At 50.0% G+C, this 27202-nt stretch overlaps 1 protein-coding gene across 4 annotated transcripts; it reads right to left on the bottom strand.

Annotated features, from left to right (window-relative positions):
* Positions 1 to 13427: 13427 nt before the first annotated feature.
* Positions 13428 to 27067, bottom strand: LOC141477352 (ferrochelatase, mitochondrial). 4 transcript variants are annotated; one of them, XM_074166494.1, is made up of 11 exons: positions 26992 to 27067; positions 24449 to 24554; positions 23111 to 23230; positions 22587 to 22735; positions 17702 to 17836; positions 17074 to 17180; positions 16043 to 16141; positions 15312 to 15419; positions 14493 to 14657; positions 14006 to 14065; positions 13428 to 13562 (listed from the first exon to the last, which is right to left on the bottom strand). In XM_074166494.1, the coding sequence occupies exons 1-11, from the start codon at positions 27065 to 27067 to the stop codon at positions 13428 to 13430; spliced, it is 1260 nt and encodes a 419-aa protein (XP_074022595.1). The 4 variants fall into 4 exon arrangements, with proteins under 4 accessions (XP_074022595.1, XP_074022596.1, XP_074022597.1 ...); XM_074166495.1 differs by having other exon boundaries at positions 26998 to 27046; XM_074166496.1 differs by lacking the exons at positions 14006 to 14065; positions 26992 to 27067 and having other exon boundaries at positions 24449 to 24468.
* Between the last annotated feature and the right edge of the window lie 135 nt (positions 27068 to 27202).

Raw genomic sequence — 27202 nt, 5'->3', positions numbered from 1 at the left:
ATGAAGAAAAAGCTTTATACGTTTTAGGTTGTGCTTTTGTAATAGACGGAAAAGGTGCGCTTAAAAATGTATGTCAGTCTTTCTTCCCGTTGGGTTTTTTTTGTTTATTATGGATTGGGGAAAAGTTGCAGAATGAGCCCAAAGTTTACAGTTTCATATTTTGCTGAAGAAACAATCTGTGTTAATTTGCTCTGTTGAAAAAAAAAAAAAAAGAAAAAAAAAAAAGATTATTTTCTACATTTGTGCTACTTGGTCTGAACAGCTAATTGTTCTGTGTGACGGTGTAGTATTATAATTAGCAACTGCCAATCAGCGCGACCATTTTTATGCATGAGGCAAAACCTTAGCAGTGTGATGCATCGTGGTTCTTAATGGCAACTTCTTTTTTTGAATTTGGGACTAGGCCTTTTGCTTTGATGGTATTTATTTATGCATGGAGCCCGTTACCCGTTAGCAGTCGTGGCGCAGTTGTGTATGCCTTTAAGCTGCGAAAACACGCACAGTTTTGTTCCGATCTCCCCGTGTTTCAGACACAGGCTCAGATTGAATCCCCGTTACACTCGATTTTTATTTGAGGAGAGGTTTGGCCAACTGGCCCCAGCCAACGGGACCCACCGGTCAGTGGTTTGGACACACACGTCGTGCTCAGAACGGGGCCAACTGTGCGTTTTTTCCCAGGCTCGGGAGTTCCTTTGGCTTTACGGCAGCCCCGCGGGCAGGGCAGGGCAGGGGGGACCCCGGCCGCGCTGGTGACTCCTGCCCCGTCCCAGCAGGCTTCCTCAGGACACGGGTGGATCGGGGTCCCCGGCGCCCTCGGCTCGGGGCTCAGGTTCATTAAAATGCTTTACACCCCCTTTGAGTTACCCCTCCTGTCACAGAGGGGTTCCGCGCTCAAGCCCCCCCGGATTTACAGCGGCAAACCGATTGTCTTTCCTGTCCGGCCCTTAGCGTCACCCTGCCCCGCTGGCCGTGCCGACACGAAGCCAAACCAACTGCTGAACACACTTTACTCCGCGTGGGAGGGAAGGGTGCCGCCCGGGGAACGGGAGGGCGAGAGGCGCAGTCTTCTGACCAGGCATCTGAAGTGACGTGGGTAGAGTGTTTCTATTGTCTGTCATTAAGGATATATTAGAGATGTGCTTTCATTAGTGCAAAGAAACATATTTTTATTTGGCCTTATACGGTAGATTGTGATAATGAAAGCTTTGTAATATAGTCTGTTTATTTTATTTTTTTTTTCCCCTTATTTATCTGCCAAAGACGGTAACGGATACCAGAATTTTAAATAGGTTTTTTTGTAAGACAGTTAATGATTGTAATAGTGTTTAATCTTCCAGAAAGCTTTATATGTTCTTCCGCAATAAGCAGGCTCAGTATTGGCTCGGGCAGAGCCGCCTCGCGCTAGCAGAGCCCGGGCTGCCCGGGCCGGGGGCGGTCGTGGTGATACCTACAGGCTGAGCTCACCGCCAGCTTTCAGTCCAAAGGCCACGGGGGTACGGGAGACGATGGCAACGGTCGCTGCTGGGGCCAACAGCAGCTGGTCCAGCTTGCTCAGATTTGCCAAGGTACTTGTATTATGAAATTTAAGGTATATTTTATTATGTCCTTTTATGTCATTTTTTAACTTTGTGGAAGGTGATACGTTGAACTGAGTGTAAGCTGAGTTTTTCAGGCAAATAAAGTAGCTAAAGAGTGAATGTTATTTTATCATTAAAGGGTTTTTACTCAATGATTTGTGCCAATAGATGTCCTTTATCTTAATGACAAGTATTACATTGCTTTCAAAGTTTTATTTATAGCTATTGATGTAAAACCCACACACACATATTATTTGCCAAAGTTCAATAAAGGAGGAAAACAACGCTTTTGCTTCCTTGTGCGGTGAAAAGTTCCTGTCTTTTTTCCAGGTGCCTTCCTGGTGTCCGGCTGCTCCCCGCAGCCCGGTCCCGCACCACGGGGGACAGCAGAGCCCAGCACAGCCAGACCGCGTCCCCAGAACACGGCACTGCCTGTAGCATCTGGCCCGGTACGAGCAGAAAGCAGTTGAGAAGAGATGTGGCGGGTCCTCCTGCGCCCACAGCTCCTGGGGCTGGTGCCAGAGCGGGATTGTAACGGAGCAGGGGCAGACCCGAGCGGGGAGAGCCGCGCAGCTTCGTTATCCCCCCGAGGATTTCTCAAGGGGAGGGTTCTGCGAACCCCCCTCGCCCGGGCCCGCTCTGGCACAGACTTTGCAGGGCATTAACCTTTCCTCCTCCTGCTTCTCCTGTGCGGGACACACACACGCACCCCCCGACCTCGCTGCCGCTGCCCGGGCTCTGCGAGACGGGGACCTGGGGCTCCGGCTCGTGAGTATTTAAGGTCTTCTGTAAAGAAAAGCAGGCAGATTATGCAGGCAAATCCTATAATTACGCAGGCTGGCTGAAAATGAAAAGGAGCACTGCATTCGCATCTGGTAACGCCAGAGGCAGGAGCAACCGCGTTCGTGAGCGGAGCTTGGTCACTTGGGTGCAAAATCCTGTCCCAGCCTGTCCAGGACACGTCAGGGTCTGTTCAGAGAGGGCAGCTCCTCTGAGGAGCCATCCCTCCTTCAGCAAGTCACTGACATGGCTCCCCGAGGAGCCCGGGCCACTGCCCAGGGCAAACCAGCTGGGGGAGGGACCACCAAAGACAGAGCTCATCAACCCCAGCATCTTTACCCTTCTCCTTTTGCAGCGGCCTCTGCTTTTCCCAAGAAAATTCCAAAAATTTCTTCAGTCAGTGGTAACTCGCTGTCTACATGAGAGCAGTGACAATGTTTGTTACAGGAGAAATCACCTTATATTTATCTAAATCACAGAATTACATGATGCAATGTAATTACCACAGGATTAAGTAAATGATCAGAGTTTCATTCCCTGAAGCAGCGCTGCCGGAGGAGGCAGGAGGTTCCTCCAGCTGAAATTTCAGGTAGCACGTTTGCATTCATTCATTCATTCATGCATTCATTTTGCTCCAGCACTTTTCTCCTTGAGTAATCTCGTCATAAGCAGATCAAATGCAAAACCAAACGAAGAAGGAAAAGCACTGTCCTATGTCTGTCTCTTAAAAAAAAAATCCCATAAAAATGGCCCTTTCCCTCCTTACTCTTTTGGCGGGGTCGGAAGAGTTCCCCCCCAACGCCATCCCCCCTCTGCTCACCCCGACGCCAGGGAAGGGTGCAGGCAGCCGGGGGGGGGCCTGCTGCCCCCCGGCACCGCTGTGTCCCGTCCCCAGGCCAGCACCGGGGGCTGCAGCACCGTCACCCGTAAAAAGCCGCTGTGGGGTTCGTTATCTTCAATCTAACCTTAGCACCGATTTTTAACCTTGGGGTTAATGAAACCACAAGAAGAATTCGTTTTCGTGCTCGTTCTCTTCATATCCCTCTCTCGACACCGAGCCGGATTCTGCCGTTAATTAAATTTAAGCTGCTTCATTTAACTCTGGTGAGTGGCTGCCGGTGCAAATAAAAGCAGACCAGAGCTGCCCCCTCAGCGCTCTGTGCCAAGGAGCCAGAACGCTGCCGCTCCATCTCCTTCCCACCTTCACCGCCCGGCTGGGGCGCGGCGGGGACCCCCGAGGAAGAGGAGGGAGCAAGCGGGGCTGGACGGATCTTCCTGCCCGTGCAGAGCTCCGGGCTCCCGCCGCGGGTGACAAACCGTCCCGGCGGAGGGGTGTCCTCCGGGAGGGGGGAGTGCGGCCGGGGAAGGGCAGGAGCGGGGGGCTGGCCGCTGGAAGGGTAAAAACGCTTCAACGGCAAAAAAAGCAAAGCGATGGCACTGAGAGGAATGCAGCCCACGGGGGGAGGTCATTTCCATTTCGCTTGCGGGATCCTTCCCCCGGGAATGCCTTTTCCAGGCACTTAGCGGGGGGCACATCTGGAAGAAGGAAGCGGGACCGTTTCATTAAGCTGACAAAAAGCTGAGGGATGAGCCGAGCGTGTGGCGGGCCTTCGGCTGGGCCGCGAAGCTGGATCCGCTCGGCTGCAGCCGCAAACGCTTCACCTGCCCAAAATCCCCCCGGAAAAGGGACGCCTTCGGCTCCGCCGCAGCCTGGCTGCGCTGGCACCAAAGCCGCCGGCCCGGGTGGGTGCCAGGCTGTGCCGCAGCAGCGAGAGATGCCACAAACGCTGGGCATCACCCACTGACACATCCAAGTGGGGCTGCTGATCCACGCCGGCAGCGGGCAGGCTGCCCGGAGCACCCCCAGCACGGCCCCCTCCGCACCCAGCAACGGGCGCTTCCAGGGGAGGGAGAAGTGGCGGGGCTCAGCCGAGGAACCCCGGGAGGATCCAGTGCTCCAGCTCCTCCCGTTGTCCCGGTGGAAGCTCCTACCCCTGCACGGCACTGGCCGTGTCCCGCGTGGCACCGGGGGACCCGCAGCACCTACCTGAGACGCTTCCTCACCCACCTCGGTTTATTGGCTTGAGTCAAATGTGGGCCAGCAAAACACACCGGCGTGAGCCCAAAGGGCGTTAAGCAGCCGTGGTGCTTCTTTGCACGCCCTCCTCTGGCTCCTCTGACGCCCCGAGGGCAGGCAGGCAGCGCAGGAGCTGGCGGTTGGAGCACCGTCCCCAGAGCAGAGCTGCTCCTGGCTCCATTCCCCTCCATCGGCCAGGAGGCAGCGGCTGGAAACCTCCCGAGACAAGAATTGCTGCTCCCTCCCTCGGTGGCTTTTCCCGGTGCTCGGGCAGACTTCGCACCCCGTGGCGAGGGGACCAACTTCCCTGTTGGAGCAGCTCATTCCTGTGAATTCACCTTGATTCGCTGCGTCTTAACCCTGCCGGGGCTCACGTGATCATTCCAGGTTAAAACGCCTTAAAAAAACCTTAGTATATCACCAGTGTTAAAAAAACCCACCAAAAAACCATAGGGGACACCCCGGGGCCACCAGGCTGCTCCCCAGCTGGGCTCCATGGAGCGAGGTGGGGAGCCCGGGGTGCTCCCCAAAACATCCACCCCCAACTTTTGGGCAGGGCAGAGCAGCCCGGGCCGAAAGAGTGGGAGTCACGCTCCCTCTTCTTCCTCTTCCTCCTCCTGGGGCAGTGCCGGGGCCGGCAGCGCATCCCTCAGGCTGGAGCTGTGTCAGGGCCCGCGGTGGTGACAGCAGGGTCCCCCCTGAGTGCAGGTGAAGTGCTGGCAACGGGGCTTTTAACCTGCAGCTCTGCCATCTTTTCCGATCCAAACGCTCAGCACAAGTTGAAGCCGGGCGGGGATTCCCGGGGGGAAAAGCCTGGAATCCATCATGCCGGGAAAGCTGCACCCCCTCACACCGACGTTGCGAGGAAACCGGCTTTCTTTCGGGGGGGGGGGGGGGGGGGGGAAACCAGCAGAAGCTTTTTGCAATACGTATTTTTAGCACACGTGGCGTGGAGGCGCTTGAGCAAAACAACCAGGAGGAAAAAACACGTGTGGCAGGACATCGCCGTGGGATTGTGGATGTTCAGGTGGAAACAACCAGCGCCAACGCACACACAGAGGAGAAAAAGCTAAGATTAGCTCTGCCTACCATAAGATGCGCCCACTGGAAAAATGCCTTTCAGCTCCTGCACATATAAAACCTCTGCGAGAGACTCCAGGGCCCATCTCAGAAAGGCGTAATGGCAGGAAGCCATAATATATTAAAACAGTAGATTAAAACAAACAAGAACACTTTGGATCATGTTACACATCACTCTCCTCACGCCTGACAACAGAAGGAATCAAAGGCAGTAAAAGACAATCGTCGACCATAATGGCCTCATAACTCTGCGATAAAAGTACTTGTGGGAGTTGGCTGCGAGGAGCCCGGGCGGCCGCAGGATGCGGAGCCTCCCCGGACCCGCGCTCAGCAGCATTAGGCTTAAGTGCTCGGTTAAGGCTTCCTTGGAAAGGCAGCGCCATCGCCCGAGAGGCGTCATTAGGCCTGGGCTGCGGGTGATGTTCACACCTTATGGATCATCCTTAAAAATGACAGGAACAGGACGACCGAGGCTCCGGGCTCTGCCTGATGGCTCCCTCTCCATCACCCCGGGAGGGAGCCCACCCTGCCCCATCCTGTCCCCCTGGGGTGGCCCAGGCCACTGTCACCTGGGGGTGACACAGGTTGACGGGTGCGACACCGGTCCTTGGAGGAGCCGGGGCTCCCGGGCGGCCGCGCTGAAGGGAACGGGGCCAGCCCGCGGGTCGCTCCAACAGCGCTTCCCAGCGCTTCCAGGAGCAGGAACTGCGGGCACAAACCTCCGCCTCGCCGCGCACACACGCAGCCGGGAGAAGGTCGGGTTTGGCCCCAGACACCTTCACGCACGGGCAGGCGTTTTGCCCTATTTCCCCGAGTTTGATCGCTTTAGGCCCATCAGTGCCGCTGGGGCTCCGGCCAAGGCAAGGAGGCACCGCCGCGCGGCGGGGACACAGCGCGGGAGACACCGCTACTCCAAATCACACACACCGCCTCAATAACCCCAAAATCTCACTTAGCATCTTCAGTTCAGCGGTGCCGACAGAAGCAGAGCGCTGCGGTTTAGCGTAACGGGCTGTCTTCTCGGGGAACCGACGCCGGCACAACTATCCAAGCGGGTATATTGACGCCAAGTTATTTGCTCCGGCCAAAATGAAGAACAGGAAATTGTCTCAGCCGCCAGCACAAACTCCGAACACCCGGAGCAGACTCCTGCGCTGAGGGGAAGCCCTGTTCCCACGCCGTCTCCCTGCCCTCGTGGTGCGATGCTCGTGGTCCCCAGCCCCTGCTGCTGGGAGGACCACATTCCCACCACCCTGCTCCCTCCGAGCCGCATCCATCAGCTCCGTGGGTCGAGATCTGTCACAGCCTTTCCGGCCTGGCATTAGGTGCCCCGGGGGCGCTGTTTGGGGAGAGGCTTCTATTTATAATGCTTTTTCCGGGCGCTGCAGCGTCGGTGGGGAGGTGATGCTCTCAGCTCCGGCGGAGTATTTCTCTCTCCGCCGCTGTGTCAGGTTTTCCTCGCCACCAGGGAGTGCAAATGTGTCTTCACATGCATTTCTGAGAGCCCCCGGAAGCCCTGCCATAAATCAGCAGGAGGTAACGGCCCTCTTTAGTGCTCTGCGGGTAATGTATTTTGACATCCAGGTAACGAGACAGAGGTCTGACTTCAAACCCCGCGTCCTTCGTGCTGGGTCTGGTCCCGGGGGGGAGGAGCCCTCACAGACGTCCTTGGGGTGGCTGAGAAGGACCCGCCACCACCGGCCATTGGCTCTGCTGCGCATCCCTGTCCCCATCCCTGTGACATCTGGCCCCTCTCCCTGCCCCGGCAGCGCTGTGACAGCCGGCAGGGTCCCCTCTGAGGACACCGTGGTGACACCTTCAGCGCTTTCTGCCCAGGTTGTGGCCTGGTGATCTCCTGGCCTTTGGGGCACGGTGTCAGCAGGAGCTGCTCCCGACGCGGCCGCTCGGCCCGGGGGGACAAAAGGCCACGTGTCTCGGGGTCCATCTATCTCTGCGCGGTCGCAGAACGGACACCAGTCAGCCCGGCCATGGGGCGCAAATCAAATAACCTCTTCCTGGCACTTATCACGAGCGCAGATTTAGCAGGAAAACAAAAGGCAGATTTTAGACCTGGTCCAAATGTGCAAATCCCTGCGCTCCACGCACAGGAGCAGAACTCGCCTGTGGGGGCTTGGAAGTTATGAATTGTAAATAAATCACTCGCCCAGCACACCGCGGAGGGGGTCACTGGAAGCCGAGTACTTTTCACAGGGGAGGAAAGCCAGCGCGGCGGGTGCCAGGTGACAGCCAGCAGCCCACGGCCACAGATGGACGCCGCTCGGCTGTTTTTCACCCTGCTGTAACCTTCTAAAGGGAGGGCGAGCCAAGGCTTCCACAGCGTTAGAGATTCTTTTGGATTCAAATAAAGGAGGCGCTGCGTAAGCCCCGCCACGCTCGCTCGGCCAAATCCCCATTCACCCGCAAAACCACAGAGCTACTGCCTGAAACAAGAGGAAAGGACGCCAAAATCACCGCCTCCTTCCATCTTCCCTCCGTTCGCCTCCCCGCCGTCAGCCTGGTAACGAGAGCTCACTAATGGACCAGCTTAAGCGTACAGCAGCTCTCATCACTGCTCTGGAAAATAATCAATCAAGCACTTAATTTTTAACATAAGAAATAAGCTGCCTGGAGACTGTTAATAGATAACTGAATAAATTAAGTCACAGGTGGGATTCCAAACTAGCGCCAATCTTCTACTCACCATTTTCTTGAGCCCGTTTTTTTTTTTTTTTTTTTTTTTTTACAGAGAGCACACACAGCCCCCGTTCCCACAGAGAGCGGACGGACACACTTCCACATCTCCTCCCGGCACACAGCCCCCGAGCCCCTGGGGATGAGGCAGGAGGGAACCGCAGCAGGCACACCCCTGTACTGTACACTGGGGTTTGTCACCCCGGGTGGGAAGGCGAGGGCAGGGCGACACCATCGGCCCCAACATTGTACCCCCCGCTGAAAGGGCACGCACAGACACTCCCGCGGGAGCACAGTGAGCAACTGGGGCTTAAAACAGGCGGAAATACCCAGAAAAAGGGTATTGTGCTGCTCGCAGAACAGCACTAGCGAACCCTGCCCTCGCCTGAGCCTGCAGGGCTGACGGGCCGTCACTCCCCTGCACACCCACGGGACGGACCCACCGGGGCTTGGCTACTTCAGCAAGCGATTTGGCACATCTCGGTGGGTGCTCAGCCCCGCTCCGGGTAATGTCATCTGGCCCCTTGGAGCGAGCTCTCAGACAGGACTTGGCCGAGACCCACGTGCAGTAGGAGCGCCCGGTGCCCACCTGGAGGGCTTCCAGCGCCTGACCCTCTCCTGCACGGAGCACGCTGTCGCTCTGTCCGGAGGGAATCACGGCTTCACCGTTCATGACCGACCGAATCAACGCTTCTGCCTTCTGGTGCGGAGAGAAGGGAGAGGACACCAAACCCCGTCGTAAAGGGCTCTTGCTAAAGACACGTAGTTCAGTTATTTCTTCCAAAAAAATTTAATTGAAATTCCATCTTTATGGCAAATGATACACAGTAAGATTATACAAATATTTTTGTGTAACATTAAATGGAAGTCCTGTTCAATCTGAAATACATAAGTTGGACTAAAAGCAAGTATTTGTACACATCTGGGATTAAAAATAAAAGGAACTTCTCTCCTTGCATCTTACACTTCACACTCATTTCCAGCTCCCTGGGTGTGGTAGAAAGGGAAAATAAAGTGAGCTTTTAGATATTCCTAGGAAAATCCGGGCCCCGCTGAGCTGAGCTGTACCACCCTCTGCCCCAGGGGGAGCAGGTTAGCTCACAGCCTGCCCACACACCTTGCACCATCACTTACAGCACCACTTGTGGAAGCTACTGCGGTTTCCAAAATGCAGCCAGTAATAAGAGAGACCACACAAACTCCAAAAGAGACTGAACAGAAAGAAAGAAAAAAAGCAGAACAGCAGAGAGTTAAATCAGGAGAATGGCCTAACCACAAGCAAATTCTTCAAAACATGCCATGTGCAAACACCTTTACTTCCCACTTTACTTTCCTCAGGACACCACGGGCTGTTTCCAAACTCTGTTTTTTCAGCTGGGCGTGCTGGTGTGACGATTCCTCTCCCCAGCTCTCACCCCGACCCGGAGGTGCAGGGTGGGTTGTGTGACCGGCACCCCGGCATCGGCAGGGGGAGAGCCAGCAGCCCGGCCAAGGGGACGGTGACACCGCACTGTCCCTGGAGCCCCGCCGCCGCTCACATCCAGCCCAAGGACTCGGCTCCCATCAACCAAACCCTGGGATACAACGGCTGCCTCAACACATCACTTCCAACTGGCTGCTTGTTGTCAGGGCACATGTAAACAACAAACACTTGCAAATGAAATAAAGTACTGCAAAAGGAGTGTAACTGATAAGGAAAAACCCAAACTAGATCATTGTCCCAGGACCAGAGCCCCCCAGATGCTGACACCTCCACATGCTCACGGCAACGCAAGCAGAGCAGAGAGCGCTCAGGATCTGAGAGGGGGTCCTGACCGAGTAGCACCAAACATCTGCAATCTGCCAGAGGGGCAAACAATGCATAACTGCAGGGTTACGACTGCAATCCCCACACGCAGCGGCTGCACCTCACCGTCAGTGCTGAAGAAGAAGGCACATAAATGGATGGGCTTCATCTCTCCTCACATTAGACCTGTGCAAGGTCCAACTGCCTCTGAGTTAGTCCCCACGCCCCCCTCACCCTCAGAGGCAGCAACGGAGTGAAACCCACCCAATCCGTTGTGGACATCTGCTTGGAGAGACAAGTAATTCCTCAGAATAGTGTATTAAAACAATCTTTGGACCATAAATGGTACCCAGGAAACCAGCTCAGATGTCGACACCGAGATCGGAAGCATCAGACAAATAAAGTAAGGTCAGACAAATTCCACTGTTAATTAGCATAGTCAGAAACGCTCCCAAACAAAAACCCCAGGATTAGAAGATTTCCATGGCAGCAGAATTCCCGCTGTTGCCGGTCTCAGTTATTTTGATTTCCACTAAAAATACCAAGCAGAGCTGCTAGCTAACTCACTCAGGTGGATTTTTCAACAGGCTTTTGATGCTGCACTAGGACAAAACAACATGTTAGAGAGCGGGACAGAGTGGTATTACATGGTCTGTTCAGCGCAACGAACCCCACCAACTCCGTGAGACGAGACCCATCTGCTAAAAGCTAGAAAATTAAGTGATTTCTACATTATGGTCTAATAGCAGCAATAGGCTCAGTAATTATCTCACTTGTGGTTAGCATACTAAAAAGTGAATTTTAAATACCTTTTATAACTGGGGACAAATGTAATGCCTCATAATTAGTACCGGCTAATATGTTCAGTACCCTCTCCAGTATGGAAATAAAAAGCCAATCTATATTTATAGCATCACGACGCTCACATAAAGTTAACCTTCAGTTGCCAGCTCCAGCCACACTTCTAAACGTGCTGGTCACATCCTGGATTCGAAGGTCAACACGCCCTTCAGCCGGTAGGAAAGAGGTATCAGTAGAAAGATTCTACAAACAGGCTGTTTTCCGCTGACCCCTAAGTGTCAAGCAGAGAAACGGGAACAGAGGAAAGAAGTTCTTTGTCCAACGAGAGACAAGGCCAGTGTTCCCTTCCCACACGTATTGCAGACATTTTTACTCTATTGACATTGATCCAAAGCTTTTTCATAGGCATATGATAGCCACCTACTGCCCCTGAGCGAGGGCAGGCATCAGCTTTGCGGTCCTTATTCCTGCCACGGCAGCAAGCAGAGACCAGGAGGGGAGCAAGAATGGGAGAAGAGCAGTGCCAGCCGCTGGCTCTCTGCCACCGACACAGGCACCGGTTAGAAGGGTCGAGGAAGACTTCTTTCTGCTAAAGCAACGAGGGGCAGCAGTAACGTCGGAGGCTCTGGCTCTGGAGGAGCTGCAGTCTGTCCCACCATGATCACACTGGGAAGCTGCAGTATGGCAGTGGAGACACGGCAACCAACTCTGGAGAGGCGTTAGCCCACAGGCCCTAGCGAGGCTGTGCATTTGCCATGCATGGCTTCATGGCAGTACTGGGCCCGCTGGCTGACCGACACAGCATCCATTCATTTCTTTAGTTTAATTCTTTCAACATAAAATAGAACAAGACAAACCCCTGCTACACCAACAGAGGCCTGTCTTCTTTTTAAATAGCCCTGTCCTTGAAAGATCAGAGGCTCAAACAGCTCATGGCTCATAATTCCATCAGCAAATAAAACTGTCTGAGCGGCGCGGCATCTGCTTCTCAAACATCACCATTAGCTGAGTCGCCAATGACAGAAAACAACCTGCATTGCCAAAGTACTGGCATTTCAGTGCTAATGACGTTAAAGTAAACATTGATACCCATGAAGCTGAGAGCCAGACTGACAGACGGATGGCTCAGTCCCATGCATCACTGTCACAGCTTTGCTCCTCCTCCGTCCCACCCAGAGGAGAGGTCCCCGGGCGAGGGGACCACTGACTGAGGTGCTGCGGCACTTCTGCCCTCAGCTGCTCCAACTGCCGAGCTCGGGCTCGCTCTGTGGTGACCACCCTTGTGGGAAAGGCCCCTCCTATCCCAAGACTAACCCGGACACCGGTCCTGGCGCCAACAGCGAGGGAATACTGCCCTCAAAAGGGTTTTCACTCTACAAAACTGCCGCTGCTTGGGAGTGCATTCAGCAGTCCTGAGGCTCCCAAACGCCTGCCAGAAGGAGCAAGTTGTTTAGCTGGGTTACGAGTGCATGCTCCCGGCCCTCCATCAGCATCAGAAGTCTAACAGAGGAAACCGGGCTGTTGGCAAAGGCCTGTGTGAGCACAGGGCTGGTGGCCCGCTCCCGGGCATCTGCTATGTAAATCACTTCTGACTTAACCATCTCGGTTCTAAATAACAGCAGCAATTAAGCTAGATCAATCCTACCTACAGAACTCCGTAGGTATCCCACAAAAACCACAGTGCTGCGGCACAGTAGAAGCACAAAGCAAATCTATAAACCTCTGGAGAGCAAGCCTGGCTTCCAAAATTTACCTAACCAAACAGAGAAAGCCCTTTTTAATAAAAATTTTAAAAAGCCATTGTGCTTAAAACAGAAACCAACATGTTTCCATACACGCTGCTGATAGCTGCTGGATTTGAAACGCCCGCAGTTTGTTCCAACTAAGCACGCTCTTCAGCATCACCCAAACAGGCTTATTCCTCTCATTTTATGATCTTCAAATGCAGAGGCTTTTCCTGCAGATAACAAGAGTCTTTTTTCTAGAAAATGTAAACAAGTCTTGTGCGTTCTACTATCCCAGCTAAGCTTTCACCGGAAGTTTCTGGCAGGAGGAAAAAAAAAAAACAAAACAAAACAAAGCCTTATCTTTACGTTCTAAAAAAAAATACACACAATATTTAAAAAGCATTGGAAGTCACTTGATCTTCAAAGCCATCTGAAAAATCACTCTCAGAGACCGTCAGTGACTATCCTGGTTATACTGTACCTTAAGCATAAACAAAACAATCATACACTTGTCCTGGAAATTTGAAATTAATGCACTCATGACAAAACTGCATACCAAAAAATCCCTGCATAGCAAACAGAAGCTCATTTGTAGAAATTTTTAAGTTTTTCAGTGCGTATTACAGGCTCACGCTACGTCCAATCAGAATCAGATGCAACGAGATCTTTTCACATCTCGCAGCATAAACGCCTTATTTTCCTACTTTCTGCAAACTCTTCTCAAACAAAGAAAACGTAAGAAAAAAATAAAACAAACAAACAAAAAAGTCAAGCTCTCCTCACTACCATGAGGTTAACATCCCAGACTACCAGCCCGTAGGTGTGTTAACAGCGGGGAGAGTTTGGTGAAGTGGTGTCTTTCCTTCGCGCTGCTTCCCCAGGGCAATTCTCCTGCAGAACCTGGGGTGTCACAGCTGCTGGTCAGTGAAGAAGGCTTTTGTCTTCCTGCAGACAGGATTGATGCAGAGCGGGCAGCAGAGGGTTAACTGCCTGGAGCAGACCTCGTTGGACTGGATATGGGAACAGACCAGGTCTGCCAGGGCCTGAAAGACAGTTAAGTGAAAAACAAAAGTGAACAAACCTATCTACATAAAATAAAAAAATGCCTTAACGTGTGTCAGGCTGACTGGTGGGATTGAGAAACTGTGTATCCATCAGACTACACTTTTAAGCACCACCCTCCTTTACTTCAGGGGAAAATCCTGCTTTAAAGCTGCATTGGCACAGTATCTTAAGACAAATATTTCATGAAACGATTACTACAAATGCATATAAAACTGTTCTTTTTTTCTTCTGAATTTTATTTTTAAAAAACAACCACCACAAACTATAGTAAAAGAAAACTCCTTGTGGCATACAGATTAAGTACAGGGGTTCCCATTTTTGCCCTTAAACTCAAAATACTTTAAAACAACAAGAAGACATCCATAATCCAGTAGGAAACACACAACTGCAAACTTTTACAACTATTGCAACAGGTAGGTACCTTGGAGAACAGTGGATTTCCATTAAGAGATTCGGCTCTTCTGATATTTTCAACTCCACACTGAATCAAAAATAAGGAGAAAAGAAGTTAAATCTGCCAGCTCCTTTACTACTTAGCCTTCAAAATCCTCCTTCCTACTTCGTTCAGAAGTTGCCCCAGAATGACAGAACTGAATGTAACATCAAGTTTTTTCAATACAGGAAAAAATAACTATGATGCAAAATTTCACTTTGCTGTCACAAATTAAATGATTCTTTTTAGTAAGGATAGGAGTGGCTTAAAGATTTAAATCTAGAAAGACAAAATCCCACCTGTTTTGTGTTGCTAAAAATCAATCAGAACTAAGCCACTTCAGAGTAATTTTCAATTTACAGAAAAATAAAATTTACATATTTCAAAAAAGCAACTACAAAGCAAATTTCAAAACAGGAAAAGTAATTTCAGAGCACCACTATTCAAACATATATAAAAACCAGAAAACATTCACCTCATTCGCTAAAACTTGGGAGTACTCAATATCCAGTTCATAAAGCGTTTCAATGTGGTCACTTGTAAATGCTATTGGGACCAACAACATGTTCTTCTTCCCTCTTTGGCACAGTCCTTTAATGGTCTCATCTGTCTGCGGCCCAAGCCAAGGCATCGGTCCAACCTGGAAGAGAAGGGGGAGGGAAATAAAGAAGATAAACCTCTTCCAAAGAACACCCACGTTTTCTTAAGCAGGACCACACAGGCCAGACTATGTTTGAGATGGAGCCATTTATTTGTATTTTCCTGCTTTTGATCGTACCTCTCGCTTTCTCCATTAATTTTTTTTCATGAAGACATACTGTCCCGTCATTTAAATCCCAAAGAAACGGAACCTGGACTGGCCTAAATGAGACTCTCATTAAAATAAATGAAAATCTAAATCAAGTTCTCCTGTTTTCAGTTCAATAAAACCCTGGCCACTACTGCACAGGGGTTTCCTGCCTTTTAAAGTTACCATTCTGTAGCAAACTGTCCTAATCCCTTTGCTACCCATATCTCATAACTAGATGTTATGAGATCACAGGTTTTCTAACGGACACATCAAAAACCTACTTTAAAATGATGCAATATACAAAAAAGGCAAGAAACTGTGGACAGAGTATCCGGAAAGACTGAATTTGAGTAAAAGATGGCGATTCTGTTCTAGCAGAAATACTTGCTGAAAATGGGGAAAAGGCGCTGCGGTTCTGATCTTCTGAAGCTGCAAGATCCTGAAGTCCATCAGCTGAAGAGCTTTGCAGTGGCAGGTGGCTCTGCAGCTTCCCTAAGCACGTACCTTGGACTGCCACACCAGCCTGTAAGGGTTGGAGTAGTTCAGCTTCTCCATGACTCTCTGGACAGTGGCTCCCACTTCCTGAGGGTACGGATCACCGCGGTTCACTACCTTCAACACAGAAACACCAGACCTTTTTCTTCCAGGGAACATGTTTGGGTAAAGATCACCTAAAGACTGGGGAAGGTGACCACGCTGCGCGTGATGCGGCTGCCCCAGGGATGGGCCAGATCAAGTGCCTTGCTCATGCGAAACAGGGAAGAAAAACCGCATTCTTGCCCATCATGAAGCTGCTTTACTAGAACATCTACTCCTCCTCCTTCCCATGATAAAGGATAAATTATTGCATCATCGTGCATAGATATGGTTATGTTACAGTAACAGCACTGCCTTTTTGTATGACAGAGAATCGAGTTGTTTACCGTTTTACTTTCATTCCTTCATGGAAAGCACGATTACAGCTTTCTAGAGGTGAGAAAATAACCAAATTTTCCCTTCCCTTCCCATCCAGGTTTGAGCTGGCACGTTCATGAGCCATGAAAGCAGCCATAGGGAGCCCACACATAACCCAGAGCCCCATCTTCAATGGTGGCCAACAGCACAGACCTGTATTTGCCCGGCACTTCCAGAGCTGTGGCCCTACCCCACGGCTGAGCGAGCCGCACACCCTTCCTATCAGCCCAGCCAGCGTGACGCGGGTCTAACGGTGTCAGAAAGGACCTGACATAACTCACAGACATGGGCAGGGAGTGAGCCGAGAAGAGGATGACGACGTCTTTCCTTTTGTCGGGTGGAAACATGTTCAGTTCCTTCTGTATGTGATCGGTGAAGCACTGTTCAGAATAAAAAAGCAAAGCCCTGAGTGAGATCCACTGAGAGGCATTATGTGCTTTCAAACAGCCCGGGACAGGCGGCTTCCATGTTCCAGGTTGCCTTAAGAACTTCAAAATTCCCCTTTCGGTATGTGTGGGGCAAAAGGGAGAGCCAGCACGTGTTACATACTCGTTAAGTATATATCATCACACAGTGCCCAGTCCCAACAGGCTCCCATGAAGTTTTGATCATCCCAATTGTTTTAAGATGCTGTAAAGGAAAGAGCAAGGTTTCCTTTAATTGCTTCTGCCACAGCCAGTGCTGTGCCTGGAATTACCTCTTTGCTGCTGGGTGAGAACCCAAACTAACCTGATCTGGATGTGCATCAACCATAGACCTGCTCTGGGCAGGAATCTGGACTCAGGACCTCTAGAGGTCCCTTCCAGCAAACACTGTCAGGATAATATGAGCACGCTTTTAAAACAAGATGTGCATGGTGGTCACTTACACATGTTATCATGCCAAAACATCTGGCATGAAATAACCATCCTTCTCCTGGAGTTTCATACATAGTAGACAAGACACATTTCATTGCCAGGACTAAAATGTACCCTCAAACTGAATCGTTCCTTCTTCTTTTAGCACATTCTATAGCTAAGTATCTTGTAAGCTTTGTTAGAAGCTAAGACCTGATCTAAGTGAAGTGTTTCCTCAGAATGTTTCTGTTGCCTAACAGTGTACTGTGTTTTTACTGGTAGCAGACATATCTAAAAAGGAAACTCAGTAAATATCTGTATTTACCTAGTTCTTCATTCAAAGATACCAAGTTTCTCCTACATCAACCAGTCTAAGAAAACCCCAGGGAATGCCAATGTGATAACATACGAGACCTGCTGGGTTCGCCCCCCTCATTCTGACTGCTAATTTCAAAGACTCTCATACAAATCCATACCTGAATAAGAAGGGGATGTGTGGGCCATCGGTCAATTATACTCCACTTCATCTTTGGCTTCTCCCCTTTTTTATTATAGTAGCGATAAATGGCATTTAAACTGCTTCCTGAAATGCAGAGAATTAAGAACATAAGCTCAGCCAAGACATTAGCAACTTGTCAGGTGAAAAGAGTTTTGTAGCAAGGTATTATAATATTTTTCAATTCTACTTATTTAATATGCAACCATAAATCAGAACTGAGAGCCTCAAATGGGGACAATTAAATCAAAGTTCATACAATATACCAATTATATCAAAGTTCATACAGTGTGCAAGCCACGAACAATTTGCTAAACCATTTTTTGGCTGGAGAACAATTATTGCTCTTGTTTCCATTATGAAAGCTTACTCGGTCGTGCTCCTGAGCCTTCAGTTTCTGTTGTCCCACAATAACAATGGTCGCATAAAGCTATCCTTAGTTTAAAAGTGTCTACCTAAAATTCAGAGCTTCAGTAAACACAGAGTGTCTGGAGCTGGCAATGACGTCAGGGGAAGGGGCACTGTGAGCAGACAGGAGGGCTGGCAGCGACACTCCGTGGGCTCCCAGGGCTCAGGGAGCCGGGCCCTGCTCCTGCACAGGGACTCACCTGTGGTAGAGCAACTGTACTGCGGGTACTGCGTGAAAGCGATAGCCCTTTCAATGCCGTCCTTCTCCATCTCTTCGATTGCTTCCTCTGTCAGAGGGTGGACGTACCGGAAGCCAATGTAGTATTTGTGAGGCGCTGCCAGCCAAAGCACAGGAAAAGAACAAGGACTCTCAATGACACGTCATTAATAAGTGCAAAGCACAGAATCAGACAGACTGAAACTGCTGAAATAAACTTGTTGATCATTTTCTGGCTGCTTTTCTAAACTACTGTCGTATAAACACAGCTTTCTTTAGCCAACTGTTTTTCTGGTAATTCACTTTGCTGTTATTAGAATTTAAAGGTGATTTATACCGTTGTCTGCTTCTGCGGGGGGCACCTCTCTTCTGCTTTTCCTTAGTTTAGCTGAGGCGTGGTTTCCAGACTGTACAGAGCTCTGGCCTTTCACTGGGCAAGTTCTGCTTTAAAGGATGTATTGGTAAAAATAGTGTCCCTACAAGATGCTAAACGAACACTGCTGTGCCCTAACACGGATCACAGCTACAGGCGCGCCACAGGCTTCCTAACAGCACAGCTCAACTCGCTTACTGAAATCGGAAGGCAGATGTTTTAAATACACCAATGTAATTAAAATGTCAAAACCTGAGGAAAGACAAGGTTTTCTTCATTCTGCCATACAAAAGGAAACGCATTGCTTAAGCAGTTTGCACATTCCAGGTAATTTTATTTACCTAAACTTTCAAATATAATTGGGCTGCAATTTTGTGTGCCAGCACTGAGATATTCTGCTCTGCAGGAATCAGCTTCAAACAGGAGAAGGCCCTGCGCCTTACAGACATTAGCTGCCTATAAGGCATTTCACGAAAATCAGATAATTTTATCCCTCGTTTTTAACCATCGTTTGATGCAACTGCTCTGGTCACCATTCTCACCAGAGACTATGCTTTCCCCCACCCTGGTGAGTCTGCTCCCTTTGCACATAAACCCCCGAGGACTGGGACTGTTGTTTGGGGCAGGAATTGGTGGTACTGAGTATGGGTCACAAGTTCTTTCATTCTGCTTTCTGGGTGTTTTTCATAGAAATCTTCATGCCTTTAAACACTTTTATTATTGTCTCCAAGGTCATTTCAGGTTTTTCCATTTTTCATCTCTCATCTTTTGGGTGTTGGCTTCAAGGTCTGGGGGTTGTGGTTTGGTTAGGGGCAGGGAGGGAGGGCAGGTTTCTTGTTTTATTTTGCTTTTTTTTTTTTCCTCGAGTAGAGGACAGAGGTTCTTAGAGGAACAAAAGCCAAGTTTCTTTTTCAGGGTTTCTGGGTCACTAGCTCTGAAATAACATTTAAGAGGTTTCTGAAGGAACCAGATGTCCCGTGCTTGGTCTCCACTCCAAACACTTATACGGGATTCAGAAAACAGGTTCAGTCAGCCCCAGTTTTCTGCAGGAGGCCAGAGAGCTCCCAGCTGGGAGCAGCAGCAAATAATGACCCAACTTCAGGAGCCAGTAACCTCATTAACATTTTTAAATGGCATTAAAAACAAAAGTCTGACTAACCAGAGCAAAGACAGTAGGAGTTTAACCTGGGAAAAGGACATACTGGGGAAAACCTTCATATTAGTCCCATTGCTGAAGCGTAACATGTAAAAAGTACACCACAAGTCTGCAAAGCAGCACATCGATACCTTTACCCAGGAGGGAACTTCACAGGTGGTTACTGATACTGTCTAACGAGAGCTCTTCACCAACTGCAAATACACAGCGACTATAAACCCTACGCCCCAAAAGTCCGGACCAAGGTAAAACGAGCGTGCAAAGCATTTCTATCTTTGCCGTGTGCGTGAAAACTTACAACCACAACCTGTGAGTGACCCACTAACAGGGCTCAGCGCTCCCAAAGCACTACTTGTGCTATTCCCAAATGCGTAGCTCAGCTGGAAGCGCATCGAACTGTTCTGAAGCAACTCTGTATCGCTGCGAGGTTACTCCAAAGGCTTAAGGAAGTGGTCAGCACTCAATTCAGCTCTTAGCAATGGTTAGCACCTGCAATTTTTAAAGCTGCAGCTACTGTTAGGTAAAAAAGGAGGTCTCTAAATCACTTATCAGGTGTAAGAACTGCACAGAGGCGGGCACGACTTCACCAAAAGCTGTCACCAAACAAAAGCAAGTGGGAGTGGTGCACTGAGAAAAGCAGATAAACTTCCTAAGCTTATCTTCAGAACCTGTTGCAAGCCTGACCCTTCAGGGGCTGCAGCTGCTAAAACACCACTGCCTTGGATCTGCAGCCCCGTGCAGTTTTGGGTTCAGGCTTCAACTATACTCGCAGCGACCACAGCTGGAATGAGAGCAGCATCTGTGGAAAAGAGGATCAAACATGACCCGAATGAAGGTATCAGTGACACATTCCACAATGAACGAATGAAATAAATTTGGTTCTAGCCTTCCAAGAGCATTACTTTTCACCTTCCAGAGCCTTTTACCAACCTTCTACCTCTCGCCCTTTTCTACCCAAGTCTGAAGCAGGTGCCACAAAGAATTACAAAATAGCTAGGAATCAAATAGGGTGTATTGTCAAACATGGAGGGGATTCCCTGACACAGCAGCACCACAGCAGCAAAGGTCGCGGAACCTGAAGGGAGAAGACGACTTGCAGCACCACACATTGTAGAGCTGCTGAGCTGAAGAGAATAGAGAGCTCGCCTCCTTGTCTTCTCTTACTCCAGCAGGTTTTCCAGTGAAAATGTTTAGTGTTCCTCTTGGAGTGGCAGGCTGAGAAGTATTATCTGTAGCGAACACATCAGTGAGGAATTCAGCGGGCAGCTTAGTGATCTCCTTAATTCCTTCTGCTCACAAAGACAGTCTGCCGCTTCAAAACCAAAAAGCGTAACTCAGAGAAATACCTTACTGGAACAAAGGTGACCTCGAGATAGGTCATTGCAGACAGACCAAACATCACGCTACTGTTTCTCCTGGCTTTTGTCAAAAGAGTGGCGATTCACTGCTTTTTTTTGTCTGTCCCATGAGAGGCAAGACATAGAAGATGACCATCACTCTTGAGCTGCCACGTGAATGTGGAAGTTTATCTTCTAGCGCTGCCACTCATGTTTATTAGCGTCATGGTTTTAATGTCAGGAAGCAAGGTTCAGAGAGATTCTGTGATCCAGAGAAAGGGGAGGGAGCTTGTGTTCACCTCTCAAGTTTTCTTATCATCAAGGAAGAGCTGGCAAAGACAGTATCTCCTTCCACCCAAGGCAAACCGTTAGGCCTTATCTCCTGCTCATGTCCTCGGGTGGAGCTCACTGCTTCCACTCAACCAGCCCTGCACCGTCCAGCTACAAAACCTTGTCTTTTCTGCACACCAACCTCCCGTTCAGTCCTGAAACCAGGCCTAATTGGCATTAGTTCTTTTATCCATGATTAATAGTTAGAGATTCAGACAAAGTTCTAAAAGCTCTGATAAAATCCAAGCAATAATTGCAGAGGGACATTTCAGAGGAATGAGACACCCACAGCTTTGGAGAACAGTCAGACTCCCACGAAGCCACCTATTCTTTAGGCTCAGGCTGGCATAACAGAGGCAAATACAAAAGGTTTTACAGCGTTAAGTTCTGGCCCCAGGACTGTTCCATACCAGACACTCCCTGCACAGCAGCCTGGCCGAGCTGGCCCTGAGCAGGGAAGGGCACTTGAAGGAGGCAGCAGGAGCAGGGAAGGCTGCACCGCGCTCCGAGCCCTCACTGCTGGCTCTACAAGCGTGTGGCCGCCGAACGATGCCATCCTGCAGTCAGGTACAAGGAGCAGCCAGGAGAAGGTGCCCGTGCATTTACAGCAGGAGATCCCACCCCCCTGTGAAACTCAATAGCACCAGCATGCAGAACACGAACAGCCAGGAAACCCTGCATCGACAGGCGGGTTTCACCCTGTGCGTGCACACACACGCGCAGCCTGAGAGCATCGTCACTCTCCCGCTCCACCTCCTCATAAAAGACAGGAGAATTACATGAGATTATACTGCCACTGGTCACGGATCTCCGCCTCATTTACGCCAGGGAGAATGCCACTCTGAACACCCTTCTCCCATGCCTGCCTGATTCGCTTACATGAAATACATTCCCCTTTCCTATCATCTAAGGCTCAACCACTTGTCTTCAGTGCAGACTTCTTCAAGCTCAAGGACTTACAGGGCAAGGTGTGACACCTCACAGTTGTACACACCAGTGAAGCCTCCTGTCACCCAGCTTCAGCCATCTGAAAATAAGATACCTTGTCCATCAGAGTCATCAAGATTTTTTCCCATAATCAAAGTGGTGAAGTGTACCTGTAGAGGGTGACTCCCCCATCTTTGATAACGATCTGAGGATGAACTGTATCACTTTCTCTCCAAGTCCTACTCTCTCTCAGTGAAAGAGGGAGCAGACCCGACTTCCTGATGTAACTTCCTGTTACTCATGATGAAAGATGCCAACAGCATCTAAGGGCGGACTTGCCCAGAGCGGCTTTTACGCTAGTTACCTTGGGCACAGAGAGAGGTGGCAGCTGGATGACAGCACATACTGGATCCGGTCTGAGAAGTGGGTCAATGTTTGGTTGTTGGCTTTTGGTGCTACACTGTGATACCACAGGCTGAATGAGTGCTGACAGTACTCCCCAAAATCAAAGCCATTCTCCAACGCAGCCACAGAAGTCACCATGGCACAAAAATATATTTGCATAGGCTTAGTTTCTAACAAGTAAGAACTTCTGCAATATCTTTGTCATGATTTCCTACAAGGACTGAGAACACTGTTCACACTCACAATACAACTGGAGAATGAAAAGCTTCTTTACAAGTGTATACTTTCAATACATGAAGCAAAAGCAACTTTTAACAAGCAGAGCAGAGTAAAGAAGTACCGGTGTGAGGAGACATGCTGTCCAGCAGTTTCACCATGCCTTCTCCCTGCACTGCCGTCCACTTCTTGATTGGTGATCCACCTCCGATCCTGCTGTACTGCTCCTGGATCTTCGGGGTGCGGCGTTTGGCAATGAATGGTGCCAATTTACTAAAGCATTCAAAAGGTACACGTATTAACATCATAACCCAAATCACCACCCTGTCCCCAAATCTCTCCACTGCAGTGTGCTTTCCACAGCAATCTCCCCAAATGCAAACCAGCATTGCACTGTTTGTTTAATGTTATATTCCATCACCTTTCCCAAACTTACTATGTGACAGGAAACCACAATTTGCAATTAGAAGGGAATGATTTGGGCGTGCCTATTTCCAAAGAATTATAACACCGTTTCTTGCACTGACTGGTCCCAAAAGGAAAGAGTCTTAAGAAATGCTGATATATACAGAAGTTAAATGTTCAAGCCCACAGCTAAGACAGCAACACCCAACACTGACTGTAACACAGAAGTTCACAGTTTCTCACTTTTGAGCTGGAAGCGTCATTAAATCTCTGTCCAGGAAGAGACGAAGCAAGAAATCATGCACATCATCCAGCCGTTCTGGGCCTCCCATGTTTAACATCAGGATTCCTGTTTTAGGTTTCCTATGGAAGCAAGAGACATGTCAAATCCTACTGACCTACTGCTTTTTTTTTGTTGTTATTATTACAAAACAATCAGTTTATCCTATAGCATGTCTTTTGCAAAAGCAGCATCCTATGTAGAAGCTCATCCTGCTTATGTGAAGATATAAACTACAAGCACGAATAGCCAGAGAACATGGATTTACATGATCTGTTTTTAAAAAAGTAATCGCTTTGCAGCGCAGTTTAACTGGAAATATACTAAGGAAATTCTCTCGCTGCTGAAGGTCGTAAGGGAGGTTATAAAATAGGGTCTAAGGAACTATCTCAGCTGAACACCAGCTGTAGATTCCAACACAAAATTCCAAGCAATCAACAGCTTCCACAGAAAACAGATGAGCTACCCACACAGGACTTTGTCTTCATTACTTTGCAGACATATCTCATCTCCCGCAGCAGTGAAAGCAGCAAAGAGCTGTTCTACACATAAAATAAGCAGAGCGTTGATTTTCTTCGGGTTGCTCCAAGGGTTTTTTTTCCCCACAACAGGTTTTCTATCCAGGCGCAGGCCCAGCACACTGTTCCAAGGATAACGTCCTTCCCAGCACAGCAGAGGGGAGCAGATGGTGATATCAGCCTTTACAGAAGCAGCTGCTGATCACAACTCTCACCCAAGAGCTGCATTTCCCCATGGAATCATTTCCCCTGCCCGAAGGAGCCCAGTGACCAGCATCTCTTGCCTCCTGAGTGGACAGAGCCGAGGTTGCACGGGGAGCTTTGCCCTCCTCTTGTTAAAGCCAAAGCCCTCCAGAGGGGCACAGAGGAGCCTAGGCCTGCCCTGATGGATTGGGACCTCAGTTTCCATTCCCCTCCTCCTGGAACATCTGTCAGGAGACCCTGAATAAAACCCAGGACGCGGGAAACAGAACCTCAAATAACAGTAATACCCTACAGTTTGTTCTATCACTGCTGCGCTGCCTCAGGCCATACTGTGGGCCACGCTGCAGACAACAAGGCAGGCCATCCTTGTCCCACAGAACTGTGAAAACAAGAGGCTCGGTGAATGCAGCCAGCCAGATAAAAGCAATTACACATGCACAAAAAAACTAGATCACACCCTGCGAGCGCCACGTTTTACTGCCCAAGCAGCTTTGCTGCGGGAGCAAAGCAGCACACCGTATCAGAGAGAGACAGAGGGCAGAGGCAGCAGGGCACACCCACCCCTCAGCCCGCACTTACCGCCCTTCGGGCTGAATTTGAGGTTTTGTGCTTTCCGTCACTGCGGCTGCAGTTGCCTGGCCTCTCCATCGTACCGGCACCCACAGCTGACTGCTGCTTTTTACAACTGGAAGAAAGATAACAGCACATCGATAACCTCGCACCGGGCTGAGGGGCCTCTTCACCAGACAGGCACTAATCCCCCAACAGCTACAGAAACACTCTGGGCAGTATCGTGCTGCTTGGCGTTTTCTCCCTTTAAGCTTCAGCCCCTGGAATCAAAGAAAGTTGTGGAGTTGCAAGCTCCTGGCTCTCTTTAAACACTCTGTATACTAACAGCTTTTCAGATACCAGGGAGCAACCTAAACCCAAACAAAAGCCTCACTAATCTTTAAGCTCCAATCATAAGTCCAAAATAACCGGTGAGAACACTAGAGAAACTCCGCAGGGCTGACAGGCTAGGGAAGGAAGTATGTTGAGTTACCGAACTCCTCACGCTAACTCTAAAAAATCAAAGTATTTCTACACCGCCTCCACAAAGTAGGTTAGCCATTTGTTAACTTAGTGTCCCCAGCAAACTTCAGCCGTGTAGGTCAGCACCTGCGAGCCCTAAGCGCACAACTCCTTAGCTTGACCCTGCGCCGGGTACCCTGAGCAGCAGCTTCAGAATCCATTTACCCAGGGACGCAGGCAGCCTTCTTTCTCACTACCCAGCGAGGCGACTTCTATTATTCCTGGATTTCAGCATCAGCCAAAAAAAAGGGTACTTTACTTCCCACATGCTGGCTGCAGTCTGCTTTCTCAAAAGCACGCTTTGTTTTCCGTAGGAGTTCATAGTCATTACACGATATTTTTCAGTGCAACAATAGTGTGAATTGCCCAAGACGAAAAGAAAAATTGTTAGATTCTGCATCCCCGGCTCTGCAGCAATGGTTTGGTGCGACACTTCCCTCGTCAGACGGCAGGAGTTCCAGCAGCAATTGAGCCCCAATAGCACAGACCTCCTCAGCAGCCGATCCACCCGCTGCGAAGAGCATCTTACGGTTCACAGGTCCCTAATAACATCCCCAACAGATGCTGAACGCCCTCAAAACCTGCTGAAATCAATGACAGTGAAAAGCATCTTGCAAATCCAGCTTCTTACTCGGGATTAAGTGTGTGTAGTTGGGGATGCCTGTGTCTGCAGCGATATAAAAGGCTGAAAACTAAAGAACTTCAATTCAAGCATCGCTGATGCCTGAAAGACTCAATTCAAATCATAGAATCACAGAACGGTTAGATTTCTTCTTCCAGTTCTTGGGTTATTACTTTTTGAAGCGCTGACACTATGTGTTAATTACAGAGAACAACAAAAAGAGAAGTTTCAATGGCTGTATTGACCCTTCTGCGCTGTAAATAAATACTGGAAAGCATTTGTTTTACTTAAGGTGAGGTCTGGGGCCCATTTCTATCTGCACCATAAAGCACACGACGCAGAACGCAGAAGAGGTGCAACAACGATGCTTCTAGCTTGATGGAAGATTGATAAAAGTGTTCTTCTACAAGTTTTACAAGTGGGATTATCGTGGCAGCCTCTGGAGCCACGGCTCAACTACAGCTGGTGTCGGGGGAGTGCCCGCACTCCCATGGCTCTTGGGGTCCCCTCGGCAGGTGGCTCCCCCTCTACAGTGTTACAGTGACTACAGTTATACTTTAACTATATATTGTATTTACAGAGAGCGAGAAAGACATCAGGACAAGAGGAAACAGCCTCAACTAGCACCAGGGGAGGTTTCGGATGGATATTAGGAAAAAATATCTTCACAGAAAGGGTTGTGAAGCCTTGGCAGAGGCTGCCCAGGACAGTGGTGGAGTCACCATCCCTGGAGGGATTTAAAAGCCGGGCAGACGTGGTGCTGAGGGACATGGGTCAGTGGTGGGCTTGGGCAGCGTTGGGTTGGTGGTTGGACTGGATGATCTGAAAGGTCCCTTCCAACCGGGAGGACTGGAAGGACCCGGAGGGGCGTGGAAGCGAGCCGCAGCTCTGTTCACTACTCACACCTCCTCACCTGCCCGGCCTCACCTTGGAAAACGCAACCCCTGAACCGTTAAAGAAAGGGCGATTTTTCACACAAACACGTTCTAAAAAGCCAAGGCGCCTCGCTTAAAACTAAAGTCCTGAGAGAGAAAAAAAAAAAAAAACCAAAACCAAAAAACAAAGCCAACCAAACAATGAAAACCGGAGCTTGACAGCACGCAAAGAGCAAATTTCTCTCAGAAGCCTCTCAATTCCTCACAGCCCTCAGAGGAGAAGACACCACCAGCCTTCCCCGTAATTAAGCCGGGCTTAACGAGGGTCTCTGCGGCGAGGGGACCCGGCCCCGCGGCGGGGAGGCCCCGGCTCCCCCCGGGCAGCGTTACGCAAAGGCACCGTTGTGTAACGCCGTCCCGTCGCCCTCACAGCCCCCACCCCCGGCGGGGAAGCCGGTAGCCCTCAGCTCTTTCCCCTCCTCATCGCACACACAAACACACCGCCTCCCCTCCTCAGCACCCCCGTTCCCGCCCGGCGGCGCCCACAGACTCACGCTGACGCGCCCGCCCGGCGGCGACGGCGGCGGCACCCGCGGCGGCGGCGGCCATCTTGGCGGCGGCCGCCTGCATTCCCTCAGACGGTACCGCCGCCGCCCCTCGACCGCTACCGCCCCTCGGCCGCCACCGCCCCCGTGGCCTCCGCCGCCGCCCACCGGCACCGCCCTCGCTGCCGTACGGCAGCGAGGGCGGTGCCGGTGGGCGGCG

The sequence above is a fragment of the Numenius arquata genome, chromosome Z (assembly GCF_964106895.1).
Source record: "Numenius arquata chromosome Z, bNumArq3.hap1.1, whole genome shotgun sequence".
In the NCBI taxonomy this organism is placed as follows: domain Eukaryota; kingdom Metazoa; phylum Chordata; class Aves; order Charadriiformes; family Scolopacidae; genus Numenius; species Numenius arquata.
Note: the sequence above shows the minus strand (reverse complement) of the source record. Positions and strands in the feature narration are given on the sequence as shown.